The sequence below is a fragment of the Tachypleus tridentatus genome, chromosome 13, assembly GCF_004210375.1.
Source record: "Tachypleus tridentatus isolate NWPU-2018 chromosome 13, ASM421037v1, whole genome shotgun sequence".
In the NCBI taxonomy this organism is placed as follows: Eukaryota; Metazoa; Arthropoda; class Merostomata; order Xiphosura; family Limulidae; genus Tachypleus; species Tachypleus tridentatus.
In genome coordinates this window covers 15,299,562-15,318,556 of record NC_134837.1, presented here as the reverse complement: position 1 = coordinate 15,318,556, position 18,995 = coordinate 15,299,562, and the positions used below count along the sequence as shown (strand labels likewise).

General features: G+C 33.9%; 1 protein-coding gene across 3 annotated transcripts in view; it reads right to left on the bottom strand.

Moving 5' to 3' along the window:
- The window catches only part of LOC143237640 (uncharacterized), an 88,196-nt gene extending 70,295 nt beyond the window's left edge, over nt 1-17,901 (bottom strand). For all 3 annotated transcript variants that reach the window (XM_076477129.1, XM_076477127.1, XM_076477128.1), the window contains exon 1: nt 17,670-17,901. In XM_076477129.1, coding sequence (XP_076333244.1) covers nt 17,670-17,760 — 91 coding nt within the window. In that variant the 5' untranslated portion in view covers nt 17,761-17,901. The remainder of the gene's footprint in view (nt 1-17,669) is intronic.
- Between the last annotated feature and the right edge of the window lie 1,094 nt (nt 17,902-18,995).

The window sequence follows — 18,995 nt, the reverse complement described above, 5'->3', positions numbered from 1 at the left end:
TCAACCTATGTAATTCGTAAGCTACTGAAGATTCGAGTTTTTACTTTTTCAAAGGAAAATATGAAGAAAAACTTTTTTAAAGATAACTAACTGCAGATGACATTTCTCTCCTAAAAAATATAACGTGAATTCTTTTGTTTTGAAATTCACTCAACAGTTATCTGTGCAAGCCATCCCTAGTTTTCAGTGATAGATTGACTATGGGTAAACCAAGTAGTGAAAAGCGTCAATTGTAAATTCTTAAACTTAGCCAAATAGTAGAATTTACCTCATTTTTATAACGCACCTATTGTCTTACAGTGTAGAGTATTCTTACAACAATAGAACAAGAAACACGTTTCCTCAGATCCAGTCCAACACCTTAATCACACGTCCATTATTTGAACAAATAGTGCAGTAACTATCCTTATAACTCTTTTCTAACAAGAAGTATTGAATTAAATAGAATTTCGTAGCAACAACGTTCTAATTCCCATAGTGCTCTGGAAACCTCTTGTACCATTCTTGGTCGTGCTTAATCTGATTTCCATTGTTGTAAACAAATACCAAAATCTTAAGGTAACAAGATCTTGTACAGGACGAAATTTGTTTGCTTGTTTGAAATTATGCACAAATCTACACAAAGAGCTATCTGTGCTTTTTCCGCCAAGGGTTTAGAAAGCTAGCTTCTCGTAGTGTGACTTCGCAGACACACCCCTGTACCACTGGGAGGGAATTTCAATCTTAGACCATACAACAAATAAACATTTTATAAAAATATCTACTTTACGTGAAATAGCAGATATCTTGTCCACTGTGGATATATTGTAATACTTAACATGATAACAAGCAGGATACCTGTGGTACTAGCTATTTATGTTATGGTTTGTTTGTTTGTTTGTTTTGAATTTCACGCAAAACCATGGGATTGGATTGTAGTCACATCATAACGCCCCTGTCGCTGAAAGGACCAGAATGTTTGATTCGAACCCACGACCCTCAGATTACGAGTCAAGCGCCCTAACCAACTCACCATATTATGGAAACAGTCCTTCATTTTAAAGCGTTGTTGAAATGTTGGAAAACTTGGAATACCCATTTCAAAAACGTGTTTTCTATATTGTTAATGATGCCAGAATATATTTGCAGTTTCAAAGCCTAAGGAGGGGTGAGGCAGGTGGAAAGATTTTCTTTTAAAACAATAAAATTCAATCTAAAGATGAGAGTACTGATAATTTGGTTGGGCTTTAAAGACAGTTTTTACTCAAAATGTGACACTTTGTTAGTTTTTTTAATTTAATATAGAACACCGAAAACTTTATTTCATGAATTTCTATATTCTTTTGTGTTGTATTAAAAATGTATTTTCGTCCTCAAATCTACACGTGGTGTCGTTGGTAATTTCTTTCATTATTATGGCCTAAGAAAAAAGTTACTTCTTTGAACCTTGAATTCTATTAATAACCCGACATATAGATGAAATGTAAATAGTAAAGTAACATTAAAGATATCTTTATTTTCAACCAGTCGCATTTTTCAATTAAAGCCACCATTGTTCTGGCCCCATTAAATTCCAAGTTTGTGAACCTGACGATGACCGAAGAAGGTCGAAACGTTGTTCGCTCTTCTATGTAAAAGTGTTTTCTCAGCCCAAGCGAGCCGTTTTTGCATATAAATTTCTCAACAAGTGGGTTTCTCGTCATCACTGATTATATTTGTTTTTGTTTGTTTGTTGCCAAGCAAAAAAAACTACACAATGAGCTATTTGTACTGCATTCACCACGGGTATCGAAACCAGGATTTAGCCTTCAGATTTACCGTTGAGCCACTGGAAAGTGTGAGAAGGAAACGGTAGACGTTATGTAAATAAAGACCAATACATTCAAACATTGTATTCATATTCCAGGTACCTGATAAAACCATGGTCGTAATAAATGAAATATTTATGAAACGTAAAATTGTCTTTGTTTTCCTCAATTCTGTAACTATGCAGTTTCACCAAGTAACGATAGTTTCAACTACTGGCACGATATATAATGTTATATGTAAGAGCACGAATAAATAGAAAATTAAAATATTATGTTCCTACAAATAAGTGTATCATGAATATTTTATTGTTAACTAAAAAACTAGTTGTGGTCATCTCGTATGTTCACTTCTTCTTTGAATATAGAATACTTATAAACATAGCGAACACTGTGTATTAGTTTATGTCATTGTTGTTCGCCAGGTTTATATTGTTGTTCTAAAAGGCATCTCCAGGTGTTCGGTAGCTAACGACAAAACGTGGTTTGATACAAGTCTCAACTAAGCTTAGTAATCAGCCTGTGTAAACAAATACCTACCTATCAACAGTCTCATTCAATACTATTCACTTACAAGTTTATTAGTCCAAGTGTGAAGTGGGGTTGTCATCAGATTTATGAATTTATATTTGGTTAGATGATAAAGACACTAAACCCGTTAGTAACGCACTATCTTGAAAGAAGATAAATTGTACATGGATCAGTCGTTTTTTGTTGAGATATTTAAGAACTTTCCGTTCTACAACTATCTTATACACTAACAAGAACACTTTTATATTAAACATATATTAAATATATATTATATTATATTAATTTAAATATTAACTGTTAGTTACGATGTTGTTATATATTTTTTCAACATATGATGAATCTAGTTAAACATAAGTTATAATCATAGAAGCTAGTTTATTTTTCGAAGTGCCACGAAAAAACAATAAATATAGATACCTTAAATGGATATCAGTGTCTTTCAGAACTTTAGAGAGATACGTTAAAAGTCATATTTAGTATACCTTAGTTGTTATGTACAATGTTATTACTAATTTATCAAAACAAATAGTAAAGCCAGGATCAGTGAGAAAGGTTATTACCAACTATATATTACATTGATGAACTAATCTCATCTGTACTGTTTTTATTATTTGTCTAACAATTATGTTATTTATATTTTCTGCATGAGGCTAAAAATGGCCTGATGGGTAGTGCAGCAGATTGTGAATCGAAATTCTCACGTTCAGTGTTGCACTGAACACGCGACACACTTTTATTGTTGGGGGTTATAAATGTGACAGTTAATTCCACTATTTATCACCTATTTGTTTATTTCGAGGGTTATGTTTCTGCTTTTTGTGTTTGTCACTAAGATTTATGAAACATGACTCGATAGGTTTGGACAAAATTTGGTATAAACTTCTAGAATGACCCAAATTAGAAATGCTTAGCTGGTGAAAGTTTAAGGTTATTAAAACCAAAAAAAAAAAAACATGGGAACTGATTTTTCACACTATTGTTGCCTTATAACTCAGTGAAAAATGATCTATAATATAATATATTGTCTGTTGTTGTTCCAGTAATAAAGACAGACACGAGGGTAAAATTTCTTATTTTGTGTGAGGCAGATATGATGAACGGCGAGTGGAGGAGATATACTCTTTACTGAGTCTTTCATTGTTCTTCCAGTGTATGTTATTTGCAGTTGAAAATCGTTAGAAGAGCCAGTGAAGAAAGGGAACTTAGGATTAGCTATCCTTTGATAATAAACAGAATCATACCTAAACTAAATAGTGTGGTGTAGATTGGTTTTATGGTAGAGCTTGGAATTTGAGCTAGCAGTCTTGGTATAAATCTGTACAATACAAAATATTCCTCGTACATAAGCTATTAGTGCATTATAAGTGTAACAGTCACTTCTTAACCGTAACATTGTTGGCTGGCTACCTTCTCTCTGGTCAGTGGTCCGAATTAAGGGCAGCTGTTGATAGCTTTATCATAAACGTTAAACATATTTATTTTTTGCCTTTTGTAGAACCTGTTTCTATTTTCTCCTTTCTTTCTAACATCATTAGTCTTTACGTGTATAACCCACTTCAGGATGGAACTTGATAAATACAATGCTGTTGTCTATCTGTCTTTGAAGATGTGGCATGATTAATGTGCTCATGTTTTAATATGTGGCTTTGAAAATATTTAATTGTTAATACGAACAAAGCTACCCGAGTATTAGTACCGTAAGCAATGAGACTGATTAGCCAATGGGAGGAACTTTGAAAATGTCACGTAATTAACATACGATTCTTTTTATATCTATCTGTCCCTGAATATTTTACGTTACTAATCCCCATGTGTTATCATATCTGTGTTTAAGTTGTAACGTGAGTAATCTACGTGCGATGTAATATCTGTATTTGAAGAAATAATGTTGATAATTTACATATGATGTCTTATCATCAGTATTTAAGGCTTTTTTTAACATGATTAACATACGTATGCTATTATAAATACGTATAAAGATTTACAGTACAGGAGCATAAAGATCACGTGGGATGGATTCACCAATGTAAGCGATAAGCTATAACTCTCCTTAAACTGATACAAACTGCAATCAACTGGAGCCTGAAATCGATATTCATGCTATTACAAACAATGAGATGTCAGTAAGTTATTGGGTGCGGCATCCATGAATTTCTGTGCAATTAAACTGATGAAATAGGCACTTGGAAGCTGTCATTATGGCATGACAAATGGCTTACGGGAAAGTTTCTAAGATGGTTATTGTGCTTTGGACAAGACAGTCTTACGTCAGCATTCTGCAATAAATACTTATGTTGCCGAGTGACTCAGGGTTATTACTATCATATCAGCAAGACTGTAATGGTATAGAGAAGCGCAAGTTTCGTATAACATTTTCAACCTCTATACAAATGCACTAGAATTGTGCTTAGTTTGGGTTGAGAAAATTTTTATGTAGAGAAGCGAACAACGTTTCGACCTTTTTCGGTCATCGTCAGGTTCACAAAATTTTTTCAACCCAAACGAGCCGTTTCTACGTATATATTTTTCTCTACAAGTGGGTTTTTTCGTCATCACTGATTATTGTGTTTAGTATTCGAAACAAGTGTCACATGAGTATATTTAATAATAGTGAAAACTTTTCAGCCACGATTTTTATAACTGAACTTGAAAATAACAGCTCAGAAGGACCTCACTGTGTGGCTTTCTTACAAACTGAATTTATTTCTGAATATCTAGCATTTTGCCATTGATACATATTTTATATCATGAGAGAAGTTCAGCAAGGTGTGGAAAAAGTAATTTAATACTTTTCAAAAATATAATGCTTTTGTAGTCTTCAACTGTTTCCTATTCTGCATTATTGGTTCCCAAGCTAGGTAGTATTTATGTTAAATGTGTGTTTGGGTGTTTTTCTTATAGCAAAGCCACATCGAGCTATCTGCTCAGCCCACCGAGGGGAACCGAGCCTTTATGTTAAGAAGTAGCACAAACACTTGTACAAGTGAGTATAGGTTTGGGGTTTATTTTAATTTTTCTGGAAGTGTCTAAATATAAACTTAGAACTGCAGCAAAATGTTTCTTTTAATTTCTTCAATCCGTGTAAATAATGATTTTTTCATTTGCGCCAATATCAAAGAAATGTGCTACTAGCTTTATTCTTGGGGGTGGTGATACTTTTATACCATCAATCCTGTTGGATCATTAGAACGCCCTGCAATGCTACTAGGTAGCTATTTGCGCTTTAAGCCTATCAACTATCACAGTCATTAAAGCCATCAACATGTTGAGACTACTCATCTGTAGTAAGAATATTTCGTGACTAGAATAATTAAGTTTGCAAAACTTGATTGGTGTTTGTGTGGCCACTCAGCTTAAAGGAAACATTCTGCAGGGTGTAGCACCAGTGACGTTTGTTCCTAGTGTTGAGTATAAGACATCTTCATTTTTTCTCTTATCTTACGTAAGAACTCTTTCTCCTGTTTAAATATCTGTAAGTCGGTGTTGAAACAGAACTTTGAGAAAAGTCAGTCAGGTCTTTATGAAATTCGTTACTACTTCTCTTCTGTTTCCTTCTACTGCTTTGTTTAACAACCCATAATTCTGCTGTTTATTGTGAATCTCACAACGTTACTATTATAAATCAAAGTACTGAATATCACATCAATATATGTAAACTTAAATGCGGTAATAGGTTTGTTTTGTGTTCATTCAAGGTCTTTATTTTCACAAAACATCTGTTTTCTTTTTTTATTATTATTATTCATGGAAGAACATCGCTTTGATCAGCAGAGTTTTTAAATATGACAAAACTTTACTGTATTTATAATGAAACAAATGTCTACAGCTAGTACAATATACGTGTATCACTACTAACCGCCAACTGTTGGAAAACTCTTTTAACAATGAATAGTGGGAAGAACCGTCACATTATTACGCCCCCACGGCTGAAAGGGCGAGCATGTTTGGCGCGATAGAGATTAAAACCCGCGACCCTAAAATTAGAAGTCGAGCTCCCTAACCACCTGGCCATTCCGGGCCATACGTGTATGTGTGAATAGATACTGAAATTATTTTAACGTTTACCAAAATGTCTGGCTATGGTTAAAACTCACCTCGTAGTTCACCCACCTTGTATTACAACATGAGATATTGGTCCGAATTTCCTTTATACAGTAGTAACATATTTGCATGTAGCTGCACCCTTGTATTAAAAAAAAATATTCTGTGAATATCTGAAAATGTTATAAATCTGATATTTGTCTAAATCCTATTACCGTATGGGTGAAAACAAGATAATGCCAGGTAACTTCTGTCGAGATCGTAATTATTCGTGAGGTGATAATTTCATAGCAATGTTATCAAATTCTTGCTTGATAAGAAGATAATGTTTTTTTTCTGCACTAAATATTATACGATATTAATACTTTCAAATAAAAACAGCGCATTTTGATAACGATTTTCTTGTCTCAGCCTTTCACTCTGAACGTAAATACGAAAGATAAAATTATATTAAACCAGGTAACTCATAAATCATCGAATGTCACAGATTTTTGTGACAGAAGAAAAACTAGTTTTGTGCACAATAGTTACCTCGTGCAATAAATCTTTCAAAAGATTTGTTTGTTTGTTTAGAGTCAAGCACAAAGCTACAGAATGAGTTATCTATGCTCTGCCTGCTACAGGTATCGAAACCTGGTTTTTATTGGGGGAAATGCGCAGACACGCCGCTGTGCCACTGCAGGGCCTATTAAAAGGACATACTTCTTATCTTACGAAGAAATATTTATCTAAGTAACTGTCAACTTCAGAATATAGACAAAGCATGAAACGCATATAAAAAATGATCCCTTAAGGCAGTGGTTCCTAACCAGGGGTACTCGCGTTCCAGGATGTGCGAGATAACATTTGTTTTGGCCACCTTCACATTTATTCTTAAATAAATAATTACTGTGAGGGGTGCGAGAACATATTAAAATTTTTTAGGGGTGCGGGGCATAAAAAAAGTTGGGAACCACTGCCTTAAGGAATTGAATCTAGCACTCCTACCGGCACAGTTTAACACTAAACCAGTTATCCTTATTTTCCCGAAAGGCGGCTGAAGTCTGCCTGTATGGGTCATCTGTTTCACTATACAGTTATGTTGTCAGTCAGTGGACACTGAAATGACGTCAGATACAGGCGCTTAATGTTGCAGTTTGTTGTTGTCATCACGCCAGTGAAACATGTGCATGCCATGAATCGTGAGAAGAATTATGCACTCTGTATGCTGAACACAGCATAACATATGAACTTCAAAAGCTAAAAATAAAAAAAAAATATTTATCACTTTCAATTTTGAATTTATTTACCCCTTAAACAGAACACTTTCTGTGCAAGTTTTATATCTCTCGTTGTTTTATTATGCATACTTTGATTGGTAGCATTGACATACATAAAAATAAGAAAATTCTAAAATACAATGATACCAATTATTACTTAAACTTAATTATAATTTTGGTTAACTTAAGTGTTTTTAATGTACTAGGGTCACTTGGAATTCTTGGTCTGGCTAAGATCACTTCTTTTAAACCTGTTAAAATGCTTAAAACGACAATCAACAGCTATTAATACACACATTACTGACTATTATTCCATAATCATACACATTATAATAATTTTGTTCACTGAAACAATACGAAATACCATCAGTATTAAGTGTATTTAGCTATGTAGTACAAAAGGAAGACATCGATAAGTGTTATTAAAAAAAATCACCTGATTTATTCTTTTATTTCTTTCTGTTAATAATTAAACATATCACTGATTGCTTGGAACTTGGGAAGAAAAACTGATGCCCAGCTCGTAATATGAACCTTAGGCTGCCAAAGATTTAACAAAATCATTACGTTTTCATGAAGAAACAGTTAAGGATAGGTGGAGAACATATAGAAAATTATATTTATTTTAAATACAAGACTGAAGTTGAGTATTGAAAATTAAAACCAAAGTTATGTAAATAGTGTCCTAAGAAAATGTTGAATGTTATTAATAAATAAATAACTCTGAATTTCGAGCTGCTTGCATTTAATGAAACCTTATTTCCACGTAAATCTCGAATAGGATTTTAAAATTGTTAAATACTAATTGATAAAGTTTGGCAATCACCTAGATTAAAATGAACATCCATTTCTACATTGATTGATTGTTTGGAAATAGACACAAAGCTACACAATGTGCTATCGACACCCGGTTTCTAACGGTGTGATTTCGTAAACATACCACTGTGAGGGAATTCGAGTAAACAAAAATGAATCTCTTAACGTATTGTTTTTTTAACAACCTGTTTCTACTAAGTAGATGGAACGTATTGTAAATACACTTAAAAGTAATAATGGAGCTACGGAAATAAACAAACTTAATATCTTCTCATGCACATACATCATGTATGTATTTTATTTTATCAAAACCGTTAAAACATGTTGTTAATTTAAGATTTAGTAAAGGTGTAATACCACTGCATTTCCAGTTAAAATAAAGAAACAGTAATAATTCCAATTTATAAGACTGGTGAAAAAGCCCAGTTTTGCTCTTAACTTTTTTTTTTTTTTTCAAAATTTGTTGAAAATATATCGAAGAAAACTTATCTTCTACGGGTTTATATCTTTTCTCCTAATTAATTTGGTGGCCAGGGATGAGTTTATTATTGGTATGGCTATTAGCGTATTAATTAACGCTATTTATGAACAATTTAATGAGTAAAAACAATAAGATCTGGTTTAATGATTACGGCACTCGACTTACAAGTTATGAGTCACAGGTTCGAGTCTCGTTACCTAACATACTTGATATTTCACTCTAGTGGGCGTTGTAATGTAATGTGATTATACCATTATACTATTGAGTTAGACAATCCCAAGAGAACGCTAAGTGTGTTATTGATTATGTGCTTTCCCTTTGGTTTGTCTCTTTTGATGGTTAGGGCACTCGAATCGTAATCTCATGATCGCGGGTTCGAATCCCCGTCACACCAAACATGCTGTCCCTTTCAGCCGTGAGGGCGTTATAATGTGACAGTCAGCCCCAATATTCCCTGCTAAAAGAGTAGCCCAGGATTTGGCGGTTGGTGATGATGTCTAGCTGGTTCCCTCTAGTCTTACACTGCTAAATTAGGGATGGCTAGTGCAGATAGCCCTCGAGTAGCTTTGCGCGAATTTCAAAACAAGTCAAACTGTGTTTTTAGATTATAGAGTAATTGTGAGACATAATATGCCAAAAATGTCCTTGTTTTATTCGTTTCAAGTCGTGCCTGTAGGTTTTGTTTTAATCTGAATAGCAGTTTGACATAGGCTTCTTGTAACAGCAATGATTTGTTGAAATCATATACGCTATTGCCATAAGATATTTTGTTAAATATATTTTTATGATAAATATAAATACATTACAAATTATAATTAATTTTATAGTGTAATTGTAAATAATGAAAATAAGTAACTTATTCATCTTTGAGTTAACTAATTACCGCGTCATGCCCACGATGTTCGCTCCGAACAACATATATGTAAAATTATATATATTTGAAGTGAGAAATCACATTAATCGTAAGCGTGTTAAGATACTTGAAAACTGTCCAACTCATAGAATATATTTTTTATATAGATTAAATCAACAACAAGATATCAGCCACTGATACTGCAAGTTGAAATAAGATCGAACATTATTAGAACCCAAGGAATATGTAACCTAAACATTTTGACTCTTTTATAACAAGTTTTGTGTACGATAAACTAAACTAAACTAACGTGGCAGGGGTTCAGTTTAGAGAGAGAGAAATCCGAAGAGTTCTCTCTCCAACTGGGGTGTTCAGGAACTTTGTAGTTCCTCTTCGTCCCCTTTCGTGGATTGTTATTAGGATTAAGTGGTGTTTTTTTTTTATTATTATTATTATTTTAATAAATTAATTATCGTTATTATTCTTGACTTTTTGGGTGGGGAATGTCTCACTAAATGGTCTTTTGGGTGGAGGCAAAGGTAGCAGTGGAAAGAAGGAAAGGTCGGGACCTGTCTCGAAAAGAAAAAGTTGGGTAGATGTGAACATGAATGTAATTCATTCAAGTTCAGATCAAATCAAACGGCCCGATTCTGGGTCTTGATAGAAAACATTAGATCAATTTATAGCATTGTGTGTGTTTTTCTTATAGCAAAGCCACATCGGGCTATCTGCTCAGCCTGGGGAGAATCACCGAGGGGAATCGAACCCCTGATTTTAGCGTTGTAAATCCGCAGACATACCGCTGTACTATTGGGGGGCTTGTAGCATTGGATTTCTGACAAGAGAGAAATCTTGTAATAACTTAAAATGAGCAGACGGAAATCACTTAATAAGTAATACAATAATAGTTTTTTCCTAAATAAGAATAATAATGTAGGATTTAGCAACTAAAACGTAAGAACCATTGCTGTAATTTGAACTTTTTAAAACGAATGAATTACGTTTTATTCCTATTTTTATAATAAACATCTGATTTACTTTAATTGCACATATATTATCAGCAGATCACGTTCACACATACACAACATATCGAACAGATTATTGAAGACAAGGTATTATTATTCTCAGGGATGTATAACAGTCAATGATAACTCCCCATACCTTGTCCATACGAATGAATGATCGATGCCTTATATTAAACCTTGGTCCTGAATTGGTGAAGTCACAGCTATGTCAAACATACCAAATTCACTATATTGTATATATATATATATAAGAACAAAAATCTGTGCATCTGTCTGTTTGTCCGTTATCTAATTACTTTTTGGTCTCTGGTCCAATCTCATCCAAAATTTCTGAAGTCATCATATGGAATACGTGACATGTTAATTGAAAGTAAACGACCTCTTCTATCACGTATTATTGAGCATTTATTATTTTTGACGTACGTTAATGTAAATTTTATTTATATATGGCGCCACATACTTCCTCAAAAGACTAATTTTTTTTCGCGCAAAACTACACGAGGGCTATCTGCGCTAGCTGTCCCTAATTTAACACTGTAAGACTATAAGGAAGGCAGCTATTCATCACCACTCGCCGCTGTAATTTGGGCGTCTCTTTTACTAACAAAGAGGGGGATTGATTGTCACATTATAATGCACCATGGCTAAAAGTGTGATCATATTTGGTGTGACGGGGATTCGAACCCTCGACCCTCCGATTGCGAATCGAATGCCTTAACCACCTCACCATGCCGGGAAGTTGATATAATGAAATAAATAATTCATTCTCCAATCAAAATTCATCTTCGGTATATAATTTTAGTGTATTTAAAGTGTCGAGTTATTGTTATATTTAGTTTGATTTTAAGTAAATATATCTATGGTGTGGATTTGAAAAAAAATACATATATAACTTTTGGACATGATTCTAAATATATATTTTTAGGAACCCAAACCTCACAAATAATGTTTGCTTTCTAACTTATTATCATTTGCGTTAGTGGTAATAGAAACGAATGTGCATATTTACTAGAATGTTTACGAAAAATATGAGATTGTTGATTATGCTTGGACAGATTATATTTTATTTACACAATATCAATTCCCTATCGCTTTCAATGAATGTGAGAGACTTAAGCGTTTTCATTCAAACGGTTTTGTGTGTTTTCATAAAAAGATACATTAAGTATCACATTCAGCACCAAAATGCCGTATCTTAACTACTAAGTTTTATACCAAAACTTAATGTTCAAAATCTGGATGGCATTTGATAAAGTCGTGTATCATGCTTCATGTTCTTACATAGGTGTGTGATAAACAGTACTGTCAGCACTCTTAAAATCATCCTTGAATATATTGTCTAACTATGTAGTAAGTAACCTAAAACTGTGTTTGGAAAAGTAGTGAGTAATAAAAAAACCGTGTCTGAACATGTTGTATGGCAACTATCCTCATAAACATGCGCAGTCATGTATTAAGTGTCTAGACATGTAGCGAGTGCCTTTCAACCGTGGTTACACATGTGTGAGTACCTCACAACTGTGGTTAGACATGTGGTACGTATTTTAAAACCTCGTCTGCACATGTTCTATAGCAGATATCTTACACTTGTATCTGGCCATGTAGTAAGTAATATTACATCTGTGCCTAGAGAAGTAGTGAGCATTTTAAACCTCGTCTGCACTCGCTGTATAGTAGCTACCTTACGACTATGTGTTTGGAAATGTGACATGTTAAGTGTTCATACAGTCTTGCCTAAAGATATAACGTAGTCAATATCCTTAAAACCGTACCCTGACAAGTGGTATTATAATAGTTTAGGATATTCGCGCAAAGCTACACAAGAGCAAACAAGTTATCTGTCCCTGTCTAATAAACCACAGGGATGGTGGCTAACCAACAATATTATAACCGACTCTTGGTCCACTGTAATGTGTAAGAATGTGATTTTAACATTTTTCTAACAACACAGCTGAAGCCACATTATCCAAAGTGTGAATGTTTTGTGGCAATGAAACGCGAACTATGGAAACTTTGATCCAGTCAGTTTACTAAACACTAAACTACGACCAGCATTTGAACAGTACTGTTGTTCATGAAATATAACACTGAATTTAATAACAAGAAGTTTGTAGCAAGCATTTTTAGACTCCACAATGTCCTTAGAACTCGTCTTCAATGTCGATTGTAATCATGTTGTTGGCTATGTTTGTGCATTATTGCCAGATAGTTTTAATTGTAACAAGGATAGATAATTCAGTTACACTATTATTATCACAATTGTATCCAGATTTTTAGATATTTTCTTATTTTTCCATAACGTCCACAGATTCATTACTTTAGAACAACTTTGACAAAACAATTTATTCTTCTCTTCTCTGTATTTACAATACAAGCTGTGAAACACTTCAAAAATTACCCCTTATGGGTAAACTGACAGACAGTCTAACTTCACTTTTACCTACTATTACTTTCACTAATGTAACTTACATTACCTAACTTGGCCGCATATATATATATATATATATATACCGACTGACGCCTAAAATGTTCTACAAACAACAAGATATTATGAAGTAACAATACTCATTGACACAATGAGAAAAATAGAAAGTTCAAGTAACATAAAGCAACAATATAACAATAATCCATTAGTAAAGTAAACAATATACGACTTTTAAAGAACTACATAAACAAACCTGCGATAAATTATCGCTTCTAAAGATACTAAATTTAACACTCGCACTTTATAATCTAAATCTTACCTCCTTTGAAAATTTTAATTAAACAGCCATGTATATCTAAAAGGCTTATATAATTCTACCAACAGTTTTTATGAGACAATATTTATTACCATCATTTACAGAAATTTAACTAAATGAGTGTGTTTTTATTTCTTTCTACCTGAAAGTAATCCACAGAAACCTCCTTAAAAAATATATGAAAAGTTTAGTATGGTAAGTTTTTTATGTTAATTATATCAACTTGCTCGTTATGACAAGTTTTTATACAACATTGTCCACAACTTTATTTATGGTAATTTCTCTTATTCGTTTCTCTTTTATTTTAAAATATATTTTTTTACTCTTTAAATTGTGTGTTTTCTTATAGCACAGCCACATCGGGGTATCTGCTGAGCTCGTCCGAGGGGAATCGAACCCCTGATTTTAGCGTTGTAAATCCGTAAACTTACCGCTGTAATAGCGGGGACAACTCTTTAAATTATGCTTTGAATTAAGCTATTGCAATACTAGCACACTTGCTGCAAAATAAAGTAATATTTATTTTAGAAATAACACTATGTAACACAAATAACACTATGTAATACAAATAACACAATGTAACACAAATTTTGTTCCTGGATAGTATGTGTTATTTCTTAATTGCTTATGTTGCAAAAGTACAGAAAATGGCCATTATTCCCTTCAAACTTTACTTTTGTGACCTGGATGATGAAATTTAGAAATTAACCTATTTTGTATGTAAAAACGGGCACATTTTCACATTTTCATTTACATAAGGTCTGAATAAAACAACATATAAGTCAATATTTACATGTATTTATACTAAAGTTATACAAAAATGTTTAGAAATGAGTAGTTTTTCGAGATTTGCGACTGTAATGTAAATCACTTCCACGTATCAGCCCCATATAGTGTCCCCCATCATGTTTTTATTACACGCTCCTTGGAAGCGGCGTTCAAACTCCAGTATATCTTGGTGGAAGCGCTCGCCTTGCTCCTCTGAGTATGCTCCTTGAATTTATCAAGATGAGCGTCCAGGATATGGACTTTCAGGGACATTCTGCAGCCCATTTTGCCACAGTTCTTCATCAGAGCCTCAACCAGTTTCACATAATTTTTGGCCCCGAACCACTGCGACAAAGCTGCCCCAAGATTTTTTCCTTCCTACTGAGCTTCTTGGGGAATTTTGAGCACTCCAGGATCTTCTTTATTTGTGGTCCAACGAAGACACCAGCTTTGATCTTTGCCTCAGACAACTTAGGGAAGAAGTCTCGAAGATACTTGAAAGCTGCAGACTCCTTATCAAGAGCTGTGACAAATTGTTTCATAAGATCCAATTTTATGTGCAATGGTGGGAACAACACCTTCTGGAGGTCCATCAGTGGCTCACACTTGACATTGTGCCTGCCCACAAAGAACTCGGTCCGTTGTGGCCACTGCTTCCTGTTATAGTGCTCTGCACTGTCCCTGCTGTCCCAAAGGCAAAGATAACAGGGACACTTGGTAAAGCCTCCTAGAAGACCCATCAGGAATGCCACCATTTTGAAGTCTCCGATAACCTCTCAGCCATACTCATCATACTTCAAGGCTTCTAGCAAGGTCTTGACGCTGTTATATTCCTCTTTCACAGAGTACGTTTTCGCTCTTGTCTTGATAAATTGGCCACATACATAGCAGAATATGTCTGGAGAATGCTTGCAGCTTCTTGATTCCATCTCTGATAAAATCAGTTAGGTCTATGTGTTCACTTAGGCAGCTAGAACTAAACTGAAGTGGTGAGCCCCTATATATATATTACTGTAGAATGTTCTTGAAAATTCACGTAAGTTCGAGAAAATTCTCTATCAGCTACTCAGTACTGAATCTAACTGAAATGTTCTGGAAAATGGTGAAACTTGAACATTTCATTACCCATGTCACAAAAGCAAAGTTTGAAGAGAAAAATAGGTCTTTTCTATTTAATTTAGGCATAAGCAATTCGGAAGTAACACTTTCTGCCCAGGAACAAGAAAAAGTAAACATTTTGTTACATAGTCTAGTCGCATATTTCAAAATTAAAATTATCACCTTAGTAACCTTCCGGAATTAAATAGTGTGGGAAGGAATAAATATATCATATAGTTAAGACATTAAGAGTTCACTAGTTTTCTGTTGTTTAATGTATGCATGGCTAAAGTTACTTTGTCTTATTACTATAAATGACCCTGAAAATTATTCACATTTCTAGGTTTAAACTTTATGTTCGGTCTCTATAATACATACATATTACATTCAGTATCGTATATTCGGTTTTTAACTGCGAGCCATTAAACTTTTTCAACCATTAACACAAAAGTAAAATTTTGGTTATAAATATAAATTTTCAAAAATTTTCACTTTTATATCTGTGGAAGGGAGTTTATTCCAAATGCTTCATTAACTATAATCTGGCCCGGCATGCCCAGGTGGATAAGGCATTCCACTCATAATCTCAGGGTCGTTGGTTCGAATCCCTGTCACACCAAACCTGCTCCCCTTTCAGTCATGGGGGTATTACAGTGTTATGGTTAATCCCACTATTCATTGGTAAAAGAGTGGTCCAACAGTTGGCAGTGGGTGGTGATAACTAGCTGCCTTCTATCTATTCTTACACTGCAAAATTACGGACGGCTAGTCCAGATACGCGAAATTCAAAACAAACCGACCAATTTCATAGCGTTAGAAAATTTCAATGAACCATAAATAATTGATGAAATATTATCTAAAGCAACTGGACGAAACGTTTTGCATTCTAGTACATGGTTTGGATTAAAAGTTTTCTTATGTGCCAACTAGTTCTGATTCACTAAATATGCATATGTGGGCTGTTCCCTTATTTACAACTTGGCTTATGAAATGCTATGATATCTGATAGTATGCAATACGTGAGCTAAAGGGTGATGTCAAGGCTCCAAGATTCAAGCGTAGCCGCCCCTACTTTAAACCTGCTGACTGGAGAGAAAGCGAACAGCCAGTCACCAGCACTTGCTCTTTGCACTCTGAAGTCATACAGCAGCTGAGCCTTTATTCTCCGGACTATTTACATACACACCTAACTCTTTATCACAGTAATTTATGGTGAACTTCTCACAAAGTAATACCATATATGTCGTAACCATCTCACACGTCATATTTTCTTTTTTTTTGCGTTTTTAACGAAACTTGAAGTATTTTAAAATTTTCCAAAATATTTGATTAAATTATTGAACGAATTAATTTCTTCTCCTCTCCTAAAATTTATTAAAAAGATTATATTATTACAACAGCATATCTTTTTTTCAGTTGTGTGTATTATATAAATATCTTGAGAGTCAAACTACAACTTCAATCACTGAGGTGGTGATTTATATTTCATTCTATTTACACACAACTGCATGGCCAGCTGGTTTAGGCATTCGACTTCTAATCCTAGGATCACGGGTTCGAATCCCCGTCACACCAAACATGCTCGCCATTTCAGCCGTAGGGGCGTTATAATGTGATGATCAATCCCACTATTCGTTGGTAAAAGAATAGCCCAAGAGTTTGCGGTGGGTGGTAATGACTAGCTGCCTTCCATCTGATCTTACACTGCAAACTTAGGAAACGACTACCTCAGATAGCCCTCGTGTAGCTTTGCGCAGAATTCAAAACAAACAAAACCAATCATATTACAACCGCCTAGAGCATTATAAATGCACTTGTAATGAAAGACAATTTCTGAACATTTGGAATAATTAATGTTGTATTAAGCATTTAAATCTTACAACATTTTAAAGAACGATTCTAACCTTTAAAGTTTTTTTTTTACAATTAAAACCAGCATAATTTCTGTGGACACTGTGAACCAACAGTTTGTATGGACATTTGATACTGACACTTCAAACTAAAACAATGAGGTGCGAAAAGATACGTAACTATTCTGAAACTGTAAAAGAGAATTTCGAAATATTTTAAATATCAACATTACGATTAGAATGAAGCTTTTAAACAAAACGGAATGTACTTTAGTGACTGGTGATACTTACAAGCACAGTTTTAATTTACATTATAAAGGTTAAACTAAACAATGATGTTGAGAGTGTGCGTTGTATTAGAACCCTGTGTTCTTGTGAGTTATTAAAAAAAGCACAGATATATGGTTATCAATAGCACATACCTTTGACTTCCGTAGCGAAACAAACTAATAGAATAAATAAAGAGTTACATGTCTTAATCATCTGACGACGTGGTTTAAACATTTTGATCATTCCTAAAACCAAACGTTTTTAAAGAATAAACTAACAATATTTGACTAGTAATAGAATCACTTGTATATTAAAATCCTCTATTATACCCTCTATACAGAACTGTCGCTTGTTGTGGTTCACTCAGGAAGATAAATCGTATCAACTCACTGATAATCCAAGATATCTTGTTCTTAAAGTTAACGGTGTGATAATTAGAATGATATATCTTGTCTCATTGGGTAGTAACAAAACGTGACGTATTTACAGTAATGTACTTAACAATTATTTATTTGTTTATTTTTGAATTTCGCTTAAAGCTACACGAGCTGTCCCTAATTTTGCAGTGTAGGACTAGAGGGAAGGCAGCTAGTCATCACCACCCACCGCCATCTTTTGGGATGCTCTTTTATCAACGAATAGTGGGATTGACCGTAACATATAACGTCTCCACGACTGAAAGGCGAGCATGTTTGGTGCGACCGGGATTCGAACCCGCGACCTTCAGATTACGAGTCGAGCACTTTAACCACCTGGCCATATCGGGGCAAATTAACACCTGAATAAAACGGTAATGATCTTATTGTAGTCGTAATTGTAATAAAGAAGCCTATAACAACTTTAATGTATTTCCTCACAATGGATATTTTGGGGAGAAAAAGGAAATAAGTATTACCCAATTTGACGGTTTTTTCGTCTTCTTTTATAAATTCTATTAAATGAATTCCAAATCATTTATTTTCGGACAACGTAAAAATTTTTTAGATGTTTAATATAAAAACTCAGAATTAGTTTCATGTTCACAATTACTGCTTCACAGAATATCATTCTAAATAAAACATTAATATTGTTGTACTTCGCACAGTTTGCTTTCAGGGAAAACGTTTTCCAGTAAGTCAGGGTAAATTTGGATATTCGTGGTGCTACATTCTGGTGAATGAAAGAAAATAGACGAATAATTGTTCCCTTATAGTAGTAATATTTCTTGTGTCTACAAGAAAACAATTACAATATCACAGAACAACGTTTTAAAGTTATTAGCTACATGTTTAAATCTACGCAACAGCTCATATGAATGGATACTTGACTAATGTTTGATATTTTTAACTATCCTTACTATAAATAAAACAAAGAATCAGCTATTTTTATTTGCTGCAACACTTCTGTTTAATATTGTTTTCATTCGTGTAAATAAAGCATGCTGAATGTTTATTTTTGTTTTAAAGTAAACCAAGGCTTTCTACACAAGCCCTTTTCGA